General features: G+C 46.1%; 1 protein-coding gene across 1 annotated transcript in view; it reads right to left on the bottom strand.

Annotated features, from left to right (window-relative positions):
- LOC126455764 (uncharacterized) overlaps positions 1-14,377 on the bottom strand; it is a 204,200-nt gene that overhangs the window by 89,872 nt on the left and 99,951 nt on the right. Inside the window, exon 4 of the mRNA XM_050091528.1 lies at positions 7,116-7,198. Coding sequence (XP_049947485.1) covers positions 7,116-7,198 — 83 coding nt within the window. The remainder of the gene's footprint in view (positions 1-7,115; positions 7,199-14,377) is intronic.

Raw genomic sequence — 14,377 nt, 5'->3', positions numbered from 1 at the left:
TCTCATAGGCCAGGGCTCCAGATGACGTCAGCATGTACCTCGATATAATAGACCAAAAACTGATTAACCAAAACGAAAAGTTAAAAAGATTTGTTGCAATCTGGACTGCTTTTTACTGCAATAATTGTTTGATAAACTTCAGGGTTAATAAATGGAGTTAGTCATTTAATACAAATACATCGATATAATGTACGCCTTCCTAGCTGAGTAGCTAGCGCGTCTGACTGTCATGCGCAAGTCCCGGGATCAATTACCGGTACCGCCAGGGATATTTCATTGTTGGGAAGATTGGAACTGGGTTCAGTCAGCCTCGCGGAACCAAATGAGGAGCCACTAGAATGAGAAGTAACGGCTTCAAAGGTCAGTAATGTCGACAACATCCTAGTGAGCTCTCTGATCCTCCTCTGCCCATCCAAATGACGCCATATGACAGAGGATGACACGGCGGTCGGTCGGTAGCGCGCCCCTCTGAGCCAGATCGCGGAGTTAGTGTTATCTTTTTGTGTTTTTTTCGTTTTTGGGGGGGGGGGGGGGGGTTCTTGGATTTCTGACTGATTTGATGCAGCCCGCCACGAATTCCTCTCCCGGGTCAACCTTTCCATCTCAGAGTACCACTTACAACCTACGTCCTCAATTATTGCCCGGAAGTATTCCACTCTGTATCTTCCTCTGCAGTTTTTACCGTCTATAGTTCCCTTTATGGCCATGGAAGGTATTCCCTGATGTCTTAACAGGCGTCCTATCATCGTGTCCCTTCTTCTTCTCTGTGTGTTCCACGTATTCCTTTACTCGCCGATTCTGCAAAGAATCTCTCCTTTCCTTACCTCATCAGTCCGCCTAATTTTCATCACTGTTCTGTAGCATCACATCTCAAATGCTTAGATTTTCTTCTGTTCTGGTTTTCACAAAGTCACTGTGCTCCAAAAGCACATTCTCAGAAATTTCTTCCTCAAATGAAGGCCTATGTTCGATACTAGTAGACTTCTGTTGGCCAGGAATGCTCTTTTTGCCTGTGCTGGTCTGCTTTCTATATCCTCCTTGATTCGTCCGACGTGGTTTATTTTGCTGCCTAGGTAGCAGAATTCCTTAACTTCATCTACTTCGTGATCATCAAATTTGATGTTGTTTCTCGCTGTTCTCATTTCTGCTACTTCTCATTACTTTCATCTTTCTTCGATTTACTCTCAGCCCATATTCTGTACTCATTAGACTATCCACACCCGTCAGTTGATCCCGTAATTCTTCTTCATATCCACTGAGGATAGCAATGTCACTACCGAATCTCTTCATTGATATCCTTTCACCTTGAATTTTAAACCCACTCTTGAACCTTTCATTTCTGTTATCGCTTCTTCGATGTATAGACTGATCAGTAAGGGCGAAAGCCTACATCCGTGTCTTACATCCTTTTTAATCGGAGCACTTCGTTCTTGGTCTTTCACTCCTATTGTTCCCTGTTGGTCCTTTTACGTACTGTCTGTCACCCCTCTTTCTCTACAGCTTACCCCTGTTTTTCTCGTAAACAAATATCTTGCATTAATGGCTCCAAGCACTACGTGACTTAACATCTGAGGTCATCAATCCCCTAGACTTAGAACAACTTAAACCTAACTAACCTAAGGACATCACACACATCCATGCCCGAGGTAGGATTCGAACCTGTGACCGTAGCAGCAGCGCGGTTTCGGACGCAAGCGCCTAGAGCCACTCGGCCACAACGTCCGGCTATCTTGCAGTTTCAAACGCTTTGGCTAGGTCAACAAACCCTATGAACCTATCTCGTTTTTTCTTCAGTCTAGTTTCCATTACCGGCCGCTGCATTAGAACTGCACACTCGTGCATTTATCTTTCCTAACAGCAAACTGATCATTATCGAACAGATCCTCAATTTTCGTTTCTATTCTTCTGTACATTATTACTGTCAGCAACTTGGATGTAAGAGCTGTTATGCTGACTGTGCGATAATTTACTTTACAACGATATGAAAATGCTTAGCGATACGATATGGACCGAGTACATTGGCTCACATTGTAAAATAGGTGAAGGACTTGGGCTTATGGGAAACTATAGTACGACTGTGAAAGGCTGAACTTATAAAACGCTTGTGTGATCTGTAATGGAATTCAAGTGGAACTAACAAGTGTTGTCAAATGTGTTCACAAAAAAGGCAAAATATATTGTCACGGGCTCATCTCTCTTACAGGAATGTCAATGAAAAGCTTGAAAATTCGATCCAGTGGACGATCGAATAGTGATACCAAATACCTCAGAAAAAACTACTTCACATAGTCCAAGAAACGTTTTTGAATGGTGTAACATCCACAGGATAAATTTTAGCTACAGTGCGACGAGAGGAAATTATTCCTCTAACAGTTATAAACATTATCTATCCGACATATGAAAAAACAGTGAAAACGATGATAAATATTAATTATTTATATAATATGTTATGATGTAATTGGACATATCGATGTGTATCATACAAAGACAATGATAATTGTAAATTCCTTTAATGATCGGCGTTTGTCTTCCTTTGTTTTTACCTTTTGTTGGTTAGCTTTTGTAAGTTGCGGACGCAATACGCATATCAGACTGAAGTCTGTTAAGAAATTGTAATTACACTCCTGGAAATTGAAATAAGAACACCGTGAATTCATTGTCCCAGGAAGGGGAAACTTTATTGACACATTCCTCGGGTCAGATACATCACATGATCACACTGACAGAACCACAGGCACATAGACACAGGCAACAGAGCATGCACAATGTCGGCACTAGTACAGTGTATATCCACCTTTCACAGCAATGCAGGCTGCTATTCTCCCATGGAGACGATCGTAGAGATGCTGGATGTAGTCCTGTGGAACGGCTTGCCATGCCATTTCCACCTGGCGCCTCAGTTGGACCAGCGTTCGTGCTGGACGTGCAGACCGCGTGAGACGACGCTTCATCCAGTCCCAAACATGCTCAATGGGGGACAGATCCGGAGATCTTGCTGGTCAGGGTAGTTGACTTACACCTTCTAGAGCACGTTGGGTGGCACGGGATACATGCGGACGTGCATTGTCCTGTTGGAACAGCAAGTTCCCTTGCCGGTCTAGGAATGGTAGAACGATGGGTTCGATGACGGTTTGGATGTACCGTGCACTATTCAGTGTCCCCTCGACGATCACCAGTGGTGTACGGCCAGTGTAGGAGATCGCTCCCCACACCATGATGCCGGGTGTTGGCCCTGTGTGCCTCGGTCGTATGCAGTCCTGATTGTGGCGCTCACCTGCACGGCGCCAAACACGCATACGACCATCATTGGCACCAAGGCAGAAGCGACTCTCATCGCTGAAGACGACACGTCTCCATTCGCCCCTCCATTCACGCCTGTCGCGACACCACAGGAGGCGGGCTGCACGATGTTGGGGCGTGAGCGGAAGACGGCCTAACGGTGTGCGGGACCGTAACCCAGCTTCATGGAGACGGTTGCGAATGGTCCTCGCCGATACCCCAGGAGCAACAGTGTCCCTAATTTGCTGGGAAGTGGCGGTGCGGTCCCCTACGGCACTGCGTAGGATCCTACGGTCTTGGCGTGCATCCGTGCGTCGCTGCGGTCCGGTCCCAGGTCGACGGGCACGTGCACCTTCCGCCGACCACTGGCGACAACATCGATGTACTGTGGAGACCTCACGCCCCACGTGTTGAGCAATTCGGCGGTACGTCCACCCGGCCTCCTGCATGCCCACTATACGCTCTCGCTCAAAGTCCGTCAACTGCACATACGATTCACGTCCACGCTGTCGCGGCATGCTACCAGTGTTAAAGACTGCGATGAAGCTCCGTATGCCACGGCAAATTGGCTGACACTGACGGCGGCGGTGCACAAATGCTGCGCAGCTAGCGCCATTCGACGGCCAACACCGCGGTTCCTGGTGTGTCCGTTGTGCCGTGCGTGTGATCATTGCTTGTACACCCCTCTCGCAGTGTCCGGAGCAAGTATGGTGGGTCTGACACACCGGTGTCAATGTGTTCTTTTTTCCATTTCCAGGAGTGTATTTGTTAATTATTACTTGAGAATAGAGTTCATTATTATTATAAATATGAGTGAATAATTATTTGTAACTTTAATTACTCTCTCAATAAGAATTATCTGTCTTAATTATTTCTTTCCACTGCAAGCAGCGCAGCCATTGATGATAGGGATTTGTATCGCGTTTTCATCTGTGTTTCTTAGGAAAAAATCAAAGGTTTGCTTGATGAAAACTAGTCTAAATAGTGCACAATATGAAAGTAAAGTTTAATAAGCGTTTCAGATACTTATCCTGTTAAAAGGAAAGTTGATCTAACAATAGAAAGTCTCTATCAATTGTCTGCCGCCATCTTAACAATTATCTCAGCGGCAAATTCAAATTACGCAACTCTGCAGACATAAATGCCGAAGGTAATAAAATCGTGTAAAAATAAATGTGCATCGGTGGTCCTGAACTCATTTTGATAAAAATAGTTCGAATAAGATTGGTTCTTTAAAAACAGTGCTCATAGCACAATCCATATAACAAACTTTTTCTTGCTGATGTATGGAGCCGAAATTAATTACGCACGAGTTGCGAAGAATATTGTTTCAGCTAACATACGTCAGTGTTGTGCGCGGCTGATATTCGGTGGTTTTAATGATCATTTTGCTGAAGATAACTGTTTCCATCATAATCAATAGTTGTATAGATTTAGTAACACTTACACAACTTACAGACAACACTTTAACACAACGCTAACTTGGAGTTCTTTAGCAGCTTGACCAAATCTTTCGCCGGAAGAAAAAAATTATTTAGTAATTACTCAATGTAATGAAATAAGATTATCATTTTCATTTTCAAATAACACTCCTGGAAATGGAAAGAAGAACACATTGGCACCGGTGTGTCAGACCCACCATACTTGCTCCGGACACTGCGAGAGGGCTGTACAAGCAATGATCACACGCACGGCACAGCGGACACACCAGGAACCGCGGTGTTGGCCGTCGAATGGCGCTAGCTGCGCTGCATTTGTGCACCGCCACCGTCACTGTCAGCCAGTTTGCCGTGGCATACGGAGCTCCATCGCAGTCTTTAACACTGGTAGCATGCCGCGACAGCGTGGACGTGAACCGTATGTGCAGTTGACGGACTTTGAGCGAGGGCGTATAGTGGGCATGCAGGAGGCCGGGTGGACGTACCGCCGAATTGCTCAACACGTGGGGCGTGAGGTCTCCACAGTACATCGATGTTGTCGCCAGTGGTCGGCGGAAGGTGCACGTGCCCGTCGACCTGGGACCGGACCGCAGCGACGCACGGATGCACGCCAAGACCGTAGGATCCTACGCAGTGCCGTAGGGGATCGCACCGCCACTTCCCAGCAAATTAGGGAGACTGTTGCTCCTGGGGTATCGGCGAGGACCATTCGCAACCGTCTCCATGAAGCTGGGTTACGGTCCCGCACACCGTTAGGCCGTCTTCCGCTCACGCCCCAACATCGTGCAGCCCGCCTCCTGTGGTGTCGCGACAGGCGTGAATGGAGGGACGAATGGAGACGTGTCGTCTTCAGCGATGAGAGTCGCTTCTGCCTTGGTGCCAATGATGGTCGTATGCGTGTTTGGCGCCGTACAGGTGAGCGCCACAATCAGGACTGCATACGACCGAGGCACACAGGGCCAACACCCGGCATCGTGGTGTGGGGAGCGATCTCCTACACTGGCCGTACACCACTGGTGATCGTCGAGGGGACACTGAATAGTGCACGGTACATCCAAACCGTCATCGAACCCATCGTTCTACCATTCCTAGACCGGCAAGGGAACTTGCTGTTCCAACAGGACAATGCACGTCCGCATGTATCCCGTGCCACCCAACGTGCTCTAGAGGGTGTAAGTCAACGACCCTGGCCAGCAAGACCTCCGGATCTGTCCCCCATTGAGCATGTTTGGGACTGGATGAAGCGTCGTCTCACGCGGTCTGCACGTCCAGCACGAACGCTGGTCCAACTGAGGCGCCAGGTGGAAATGGCATGGCAAGCCGTTCCACAGGACTACATCCAGCATCTCTACGATCGTCTCCATGGGAGAATAGCAGCCTGCATTGCTGCGAAAGGTGGATATACACTGTACTAGTGCCGACATTGTGCATGCTCTGTTGCCTGTGTCTATGTGCCTGTGGTTCTGTCAGTGTGATCATGTGATGTATCTGACCCCAGGAATGTGTCAATAAAGTTTCCCCTTCCTGGGACAATGAATTCACGGTGTTCTTATTTCAATTTCCAGGAGTGTAGTTAAATACCAAACCACTGAATAACACAGCGAACGCCACAATGGGTAATCCGGAATGTACTACGCGGTCCACGTAACGCCCTGGCAGGAATCGTTGAGGTGTGAGTGATCTAATCACAACTAACACAGGGAAAACAAGCTATCTTCTCGCAATCCTTTCGCTAGTACAACTGGAAGAACCCTTAAAGCATGTACAATTGTATATGCAAACTGAAGCGACGAGTGAAAATATGTACTAAGGCTGGGACTCTAACCCAGTCCTCCTGCTCACTAGGCAATGGGTTAACCATTACGACACCCTGGCACAGTGGCTTCGCCCAAGCGCTTGGTCTACCCTAGCACGCCTCCCTCGTCAATCCAAATTCTCATTCTCGCCTTAAACCGATGGTATTCCCCCTAAACTGTCTGGAACCATACTTTCATTTGATTAGAAGCGCATGAGCCCGGGTTTCCGGCAGATTCCCCTGTTTCGTTCGATGCTGAGCTGCTACTCCAATACAAATGGAGAGACTCTTCTTGTGAGCTGAGACATAAATGGGAATCTGGATTGAGAAAGGAGTTGCGCAAATCCACTGTGCCAGCGTGGTATCGTGGTTGACACATCCGCCTAATGAGCAGCAGCCCTAGGTTCGAATCCTGGCCTCGGTACAGTTTTTCATACGTAGCTTCAATCTGCATATAAACATCATAGATGTTTGAGACTTGAAAAGGTCTCTGGAACCAATAGTTTCATTTGATACCTTAATGCATGGTATACCAGAGATATTCACCGAGGAAACATGCAGCTGCAGATAAATGACGGCAGAAGCGGCTAGCAGGTACTTACATTGGTACACTTGAGTTGCTGGTCTCCTTTGAGAAGCACTCGGAAGGGTCAACTGAACTCGACAGCATTATATGCAGGGCACACTGTAAGAGAAAACACAAAGCCTTGATAAAAATGTCTTCTTTAACAAAGAGTGTATTAATTAATTAATGAAAAGCGCTAGTTTGCTTTTGTTCTACAGTATTAGTTTTATTGCGTTAACTGGTCCTCGGCTTACGGGTCCATCTTCAGGCATTTACTGACTATTGTCGCCAAAGAAATTACGATGTTTCTATACGACACTGGAGAAGAAGTTAGAAATTTAGATTGAAGTAGAAAAGTTGAGTAAATAACATCTTTGACAGTGTGATGGCAATGAAATGTAAAAAGTAAAAAAGCTGAACGGTAAATAAATTTAAAAAGAGTAGACAGGAAAAACTTTAACACAAAACTGGAACAGCACGTCTAGATAACAGATTATATTAATAAACAAAAGCAATAAAATAGAATAAAATTAGTACTTGTCATGGCTACATCAGGAGGTATAAAACATGGAGGGTGATACACTAACCACCTCAAAGAAGAAAGAATTATCAAGGTTACTACAGGATATATGGGGTACTTAAGCAATATCAGTAAGGTAAACAGAAATGCACGAAAATGATGGAGTGTGAGGGAACATACAGTAAATGCCATCTCTGAGAGTAAGGTGGTACTGCATTTTAAAAAGTAAGAAGTTAAACAATATACAAATATTAAATGAGCAAACAGGAAAAACAATAACACTATACTCAAAACTGTACCTATGTAACAGTTTGCGGTAAATAAACGATCCAAGTAAAATAAAAACAGTACTTGATGAGACAACTACAATAGGCATTAAACATGGAAAGCAATAAATGTACCGGTTAAAAGAAAGACTTAACAGTTGTAACTGAACTCTAAATGGATTACACAGACAGTTTCAATAAAATAAAAGAACTCAATGAAACAGGAAAATTAATTAATTAATCAGCATACAAAGACATTCCTACCTAGCACCTCACAGTATAAAAAATCGTATCGTACTAGGGTTCTTGGGAGAGTATCGGTGATGAACAGGTCAAGTCACAGCTTTATTTGACCAGGTGATAAGAAAAATTGCAAAGGGGCTTGCGGAGTGTCTGTTGTGCTGTTTTGCATACCCCTTTGATGCTGAAGTCCCATCTCTGGTGACCAGTAGGGAAACACTCCGTACGATCAAAAAAATTAATCAAAGGAGATAATAATGTTACATAATGGAAATATCTTACTGAATGATAATTAAAAGAGGTGACCCAGTCAAGCATGGCGATATGGATACCACACCACACACATAGACATGTTAGTAAGTATAGGGATCATGTAACCTATAAAACCAACAAGTGGTCACTATAACAGTCAGATTTACTATCGAAAAGCAAAACACATGAATTACCCATTGAGACATAGAGTCAAACGTTTACTACTTGGATAAAGGGTTGTCATGATGGAGTCTAATCTTGGCGCAAGTGGGTGAACACGGTACATGTAAAGTTACGCGGATAATGCACGAATACTACTGTAAGTTTCTTTAGTAAACTACAGGGAGAATACGGAAAAATAGGGTCGAACAATAGCGAGATCGCCAAAGCGTATATTGAAAGCAACTTCATGGCTTCGAAGTACTAAAACGGAATAACTGGCTCCTGAAGGGAGTGAAAAAATATCGCTTCCTTACGGATTGGCATTCGCATCGATGGCCCATCTTATCAACTCGTAGCGTAATTGCACAAGGCAGCGGCGGGGCCCGCTAGAGACCATGAGTTCGCGTATCTCCCTGTACTAGGCTCTCAAATGGAAACATTTCTGCACGGCCACAAGGCTCGACTCACCAGTCGTCCGGAAACAGGTCTTTGTGCTTCAAACTTCTAACGTGAAGTCATTACTCTCCAAGTAGTTAGTGTTCTCTTTATTGACTCTCTGTAATTACGCAGTTTCTGTCAGAGCAGGGATCTCTTTGGCCAGTGGTGGCAGACATTGCAAGTTCCGTCCTTTCATACATAAGTAAAGATTGAGATTTTCACTCTGCAGCGGAGTGTGCGCTGATATGAAACTTCCTGGCAGATTAAAACTGTGTGCCCGACCGAAACTCGAACTAGGGACCTTTGCCTTTCGCGAGTTCGAGTCTCGGTCGGGCACACAGTTTTAATCTGCCAGGAAGTTTCATATCAGCGCACACTCCGCTGCAGAGTGAAAATCTCATTCTGGAAACATCCCCCAGGCTGTGGCTAAGCCATGTCTCCGCAATATCCTTTCTTTCAGGAGTGCTAGTTCTGCAAGGTTCGCAGGAGAGCTTCTGTAAAGTTTGGAAGGTAGGAGACGAGGTACTGGCAGAAGTAAAACTGTGAGTACTGGGCGTGAGTCGTGCTTCGGTAGCTCAGTTGGTAGAGCACTTTCCGCGAAAGGCAAAGGTCCCGAGTTCGAGTCTCGGTCGGGCACCCAGTTTTAATCTGCCAGGAAGTTTCATAAGTAAAGATGTTAAACGATCTCATACTCTTTCTAACTTTTGCTATTTCCAACCAATAATGCTCTGGCGTGGGGTGAGACGCCTGATACTCATGCACGGACGAAAAACTGAATACTCTATGGAAAATAACACTAAGAATTAATCAGAACTAACGCAACTACGGTCACCATATGAACCTTCTGGGAGTAAAGTAGCTTGTTTCCGGTGCCCCACTGCCCATTTCATGTAACCCTCGCAACCTCACATTGCCGAAGCAAAACACCAATTGCATCGTGGTTCAATACTCTGGGCTCCATGTCAAATTTTCTCCAAGCGACTAACGCGGCTATGGTCACTGTATGAACTTCACCTGTGAGTCAAGTTGCCTGTTTCCGATGCACCACTGCCACTTCACTGTAACCCTCGCACCATCACCCCATTGACGATGCAACACACAAATAGAGCAGCGATTCAGTACTACAGGTCCCATGCCGACGTCTCTCCAAGCAACTAACGCGGCTACGATCACTGTATATGTAACTTCACCTGTGAGTAAACCAGCTAGTTTCCGATGTCCCACTGCCATTTTACTTTAACCCTCGCACCCTCATATTGTCAATGCAACACTCCAATTGCTCTGTGATTCAACACTCCGGGCTCCATGTCAGCTTTCCTCCAAGCGACTAACACATACGGTCACCGTATGGAACTTCTCCTGAGAGTCAAGTTGCCTGTTTCCGAAGCGCCACTGCCAGTTTACTGTAACACTCGTACCCTCACATTGCCGATGCAACACACAAATTGCGTCGCGATTCAATACTAAAGGCTCCAGACGACTTCTCTCCATGCGACTGACACGAGTACGGTCACTGTATGTAACTTCACCTAACAATCAGGTAGCTTGTTTCCCATGCAACACTGCCAGTTTACTATAACCCTCACACCCATGCAATACTACAGGCTTCAACCGAATGCTCTCCAAGCGACTGACGCGAGTACGGTTACTGTATGAAACATCTCCTGGGAGTAAAGTTGCTTGTTTCCGATGCACCACTGCCACTTAACTGTATCACACGCATCCTCACATTGGCAATGCAACATACAAATCGTGTCGCGATTCATTACTACAGGTTCAATGACGACTTTTGTCCAAGCGACTAATACGACTACGGTCACAGAATGGACCTTCTGGGAATCAAGTAGCTTGTTCACGAAGCACCATTGCCAGTTTACTGTAACTCTCGCACCCTCACAGTGATGATGCAACACGCAAATAGAGTCGCGATTCAATACTACAGGCTCCAGCCGACCTTTCTACAAGCGACTAGCGTGGCTACGGTCACAATAAATAAATTCTATTGTGAGTCAAGTAGCTTGTTTGCAATACCCCACTTCCAGATTACTGTAACCCTCAAATACTCACATTGTCGATGCAACACACCAATTTACTAGTGATTCAATACTCAAGGCCACTTGTCAACTTTTCTCCAAGCTACTAACACCGCTACGGTCACCGTATGGAAATAGTACAGTGACTCAAGTCGGCTGTCTTCGATGCACCACTTCCAGTTTACTGTAACTCTCGCACCCTCACATTTAGGATGCAACACACAAATTGTGCTGCAGATCAATACTACAGGTTCCAGCCGACTTCTCTGCAAGCAACTAATGCATCTACGGTCACCGTATGGAAGTTCTCCTGAGAGTGGAGTTGCTTTTTTCCGATACACCACTGACAGTTTATTCTAACCCTCGCACGCTCATCCGGCCATCCTGATTTAGGTTTTCCGTGATTTCCCTAAATCGTTTCAGGCAAATGCCGGGATGGTTCCTTTTAAAGGGCACGGCCGATTTCCTTCCCCATCCTTCCCTTACCCGAGCTTGCGCTCCGTCTCTAATGACCTCGTTGTCGACGGGACGTTAAACACCAATCTCCTCCTCCTCCTCCTCATAGTGAGGATGCAGCACACAAACTGCATCGCGATTCAATACTACAGGCTCCAGCCGTCTCCTCTCGAAGCGGATAGCGAGGCCTCCTGGGAGTCAAGTAGCTCATTTCCAAAGCACCACTGCCAGTTCACCGTAACTCTCACATCCTCACATTGACCATGCAACACACAAATTACGTCGCGATTCAACACTAAAGGCTCCAGCCGACTTCTCTCCAAGCGACTAACGCAACTACGGTCGCTGTATGAAACTTCTGCTAGGAGTGGAGTTGGTTGTTTCCGATGCATACTTCCAGTTTACTGTAACCCTCGGACCTCAACATTGCGGATGCAACACACAAATTGCGTCGCGATTCAATACTAAAGGATCCAATCAACTTCGCTCCAAGCGACTAATGCGACTACGGTCACCGTATGAACGTTCTCCTGCGAGTCATGTTGCTTGTTTCTGATGCACCACTACCAGTTTACAGCATCCCACGCACCTTCACTTTGGCGATGCAACTCGCAAATTGCGTCGCGATTCAATACTGCAGGTTCGTGCCGACTCCTCTCCAAGCAACTAACGCTGCTTCGGTCTTCATATGGTTTCTCCAGGGAGTCACGTTCCTTGTTTCCACTGCACCGCTGACAGTTACCTGTAAGACTAACACACTCACATTGACGATGCAACAGACAAATAGTGTCGCAGTTCAATACCACAGGATCCATGCCGACTTTTCTCCAAGCAACTAACGCGGCTTCAGTCACCGTGTTAAACTTGTACTGGTACTCAAGTTGGCTGTCTCCGATGCACCACTGCCAATTTACTGTAACCCTCGCACCCTCACATTTAGGATACAACACACAAATTGTGTTGCAGATCAATACTACAGGCTCCAGCCGACTTCTCCGCAAGCAACTAATGCATCTAAGGTCACCGTATGGTAGTTCTCCTGAGAGTAGAATTGCTTTTTCCCGATACACCACTGACAGTTTATTCTAACCCTCGCACCCTCATTGTGAGGATGCAGCACACAAATTGCATCGCGATTCAATACTACAAGCCCAGCCAACTTCTCTCCAAGCGACCGATTAGAATTTCTCCTGGGACTCATGTAGCTTTTTCCGATCTAGCACTGCAACTTTATTGTAACACTCGCAACTTCAAATTGAGGATGTAACACTCAGAATGCGCCGCGATTCAATACTACAGGCACCAGCCGACTTTACTCCAAGCGACTAACGCGGCTACGGTCACCCTATGGAACATCTCTTCTGACACAAGTTGCTTGTTTCTGATGCATCACTGCCAGTTAACTGTAACCCTAGCGGCTACAGTCACCGTATGTAAGTTCTTGTGGGACACAAGTTGCCCATTTCCGATGCACCTCTGCCAGTATACTATAACACTCGCCGCTACAGTCTGGAACCGCGCGACCGTTACGGTCGCAGGTTCGAATCCTGCCTCGGGCATGGATGTGTGTGATGTCCTTAGGTTGGTTAGGTTTACGTAGTTATAAGTTCTAGGGGAGTGATGACCTCAGCAGTTCAGTCCCTTAGTGCTCAGAGCCATTTGAACCATTTTTATAACCCTCGCACCCTTACATTGACGTTGGAAGAAACAAATAAAATGATGATTTATTATTATAGGCTCGAGGCAACTTCAAGCGATTAACACGGCTATGGTCACTTTATGAAACTTCTACTGGGACATAAGTATCTTGCTTCCGCTGCACCAATGCCAGTTTACTGTAACCCTTGCACCCTCACATTCATGATGCAGCACACAAATTGCGTCGCGATTCTATACTACAGGTTCCACCCAACATCTCTCCAACCAACTAAAGCGGTTTCAGTCACCGTGTTAAACTTGTACTGGTTCTCAAGTTGGCTGTCACCGATGCACCACTGCCAGTTTACTGTAACCCTCGCACCCTCACATTTAGGATGCAACAAACAAATTGCGTGGCGGATCAATACTGCGTCTACGGTCACCGTATGGAAGTTCTCCTGAGAGTAGAGTTGCTTTTTTCCGATACACCACTGACAGTTTACTGTAACCCTTGCACCCTCACACTGACGATGCAACACACAAATTGCATTGCGATTCAATACTACAGGCTCCAGCCAACTTCTCTCTAAGCGACTAACGCTGTGACGGTCTTTGTATGATACTTCTGATGAGAGTCGAGTTGCTCTTTTCCGATGCACCACCGACAGTTTATTGTAACCCTCGCTTCCTCACACTGAGGTTGCTGCACATAAATTGTATCGCGATTCAGTGCTACAGGCTCCAGACGACTTCTCCCCAAGCGATTAATGCTGCTACAGTCAACGTTTTGAAATTCTCCTGGGAGTCAAGTAACTTTTTTCCGATGCCCCACTGTTTGTTCACTGTAACACTCGCACACTCACATTGAGGATGGATCATTCAAATTGGGTCTACAGCCGACTTCGCTTAAGGAGACAAAGGCGGCTACGGTCAGCGTATGAATTTCTCCTGGGAGTCGAGTTCCTCGATTCTGATGCACTGCTGCCAGTTTAATTTAACCCTCGCACCCTCGCATTGACGAAGCAACACACAAATAACATTGCGATTCCATAGTACAGGCTCCTGCCAACAATTCTCCATGTGACTAACGTGGCTGCAGTCAGCATATGGACGTTCTCCTGGGAAGTTGCTTATTTGTGGTGCACCACTGACAGTTTACTGCAACCATCAGAAACTCACATTGAGGATGCAATACTCAAATTGGGACGCGATTCTATACTTCTCTCCAAGCGGTTAACGCGACTATGGTCAACGTATGGAAACTCTAGTGGAATTCAAGTTGCTTTTTCCGGTG

This window comes from Schistocerca serialis, chromosome 2 (assembly GCF_023864345.2).
Source record: "Schistocerca serialis cubense isolate TAMUIC-IGC-003099 chromosome 2, iqSchSeri2.2, whole genome shotgun sequence".
NCBI classification, from domain to species: Eukaryota; Metazoa; Arthropoda; class Insecta; order Orthoptera; family Acrididae; genus Schistocerca; species Schistocerca serialis.
The sequence above is the reverse complement of the archived record's forward strand: the minus strand, read 5'-3'. Positions and strand labels throughout refer to the sequence as shown.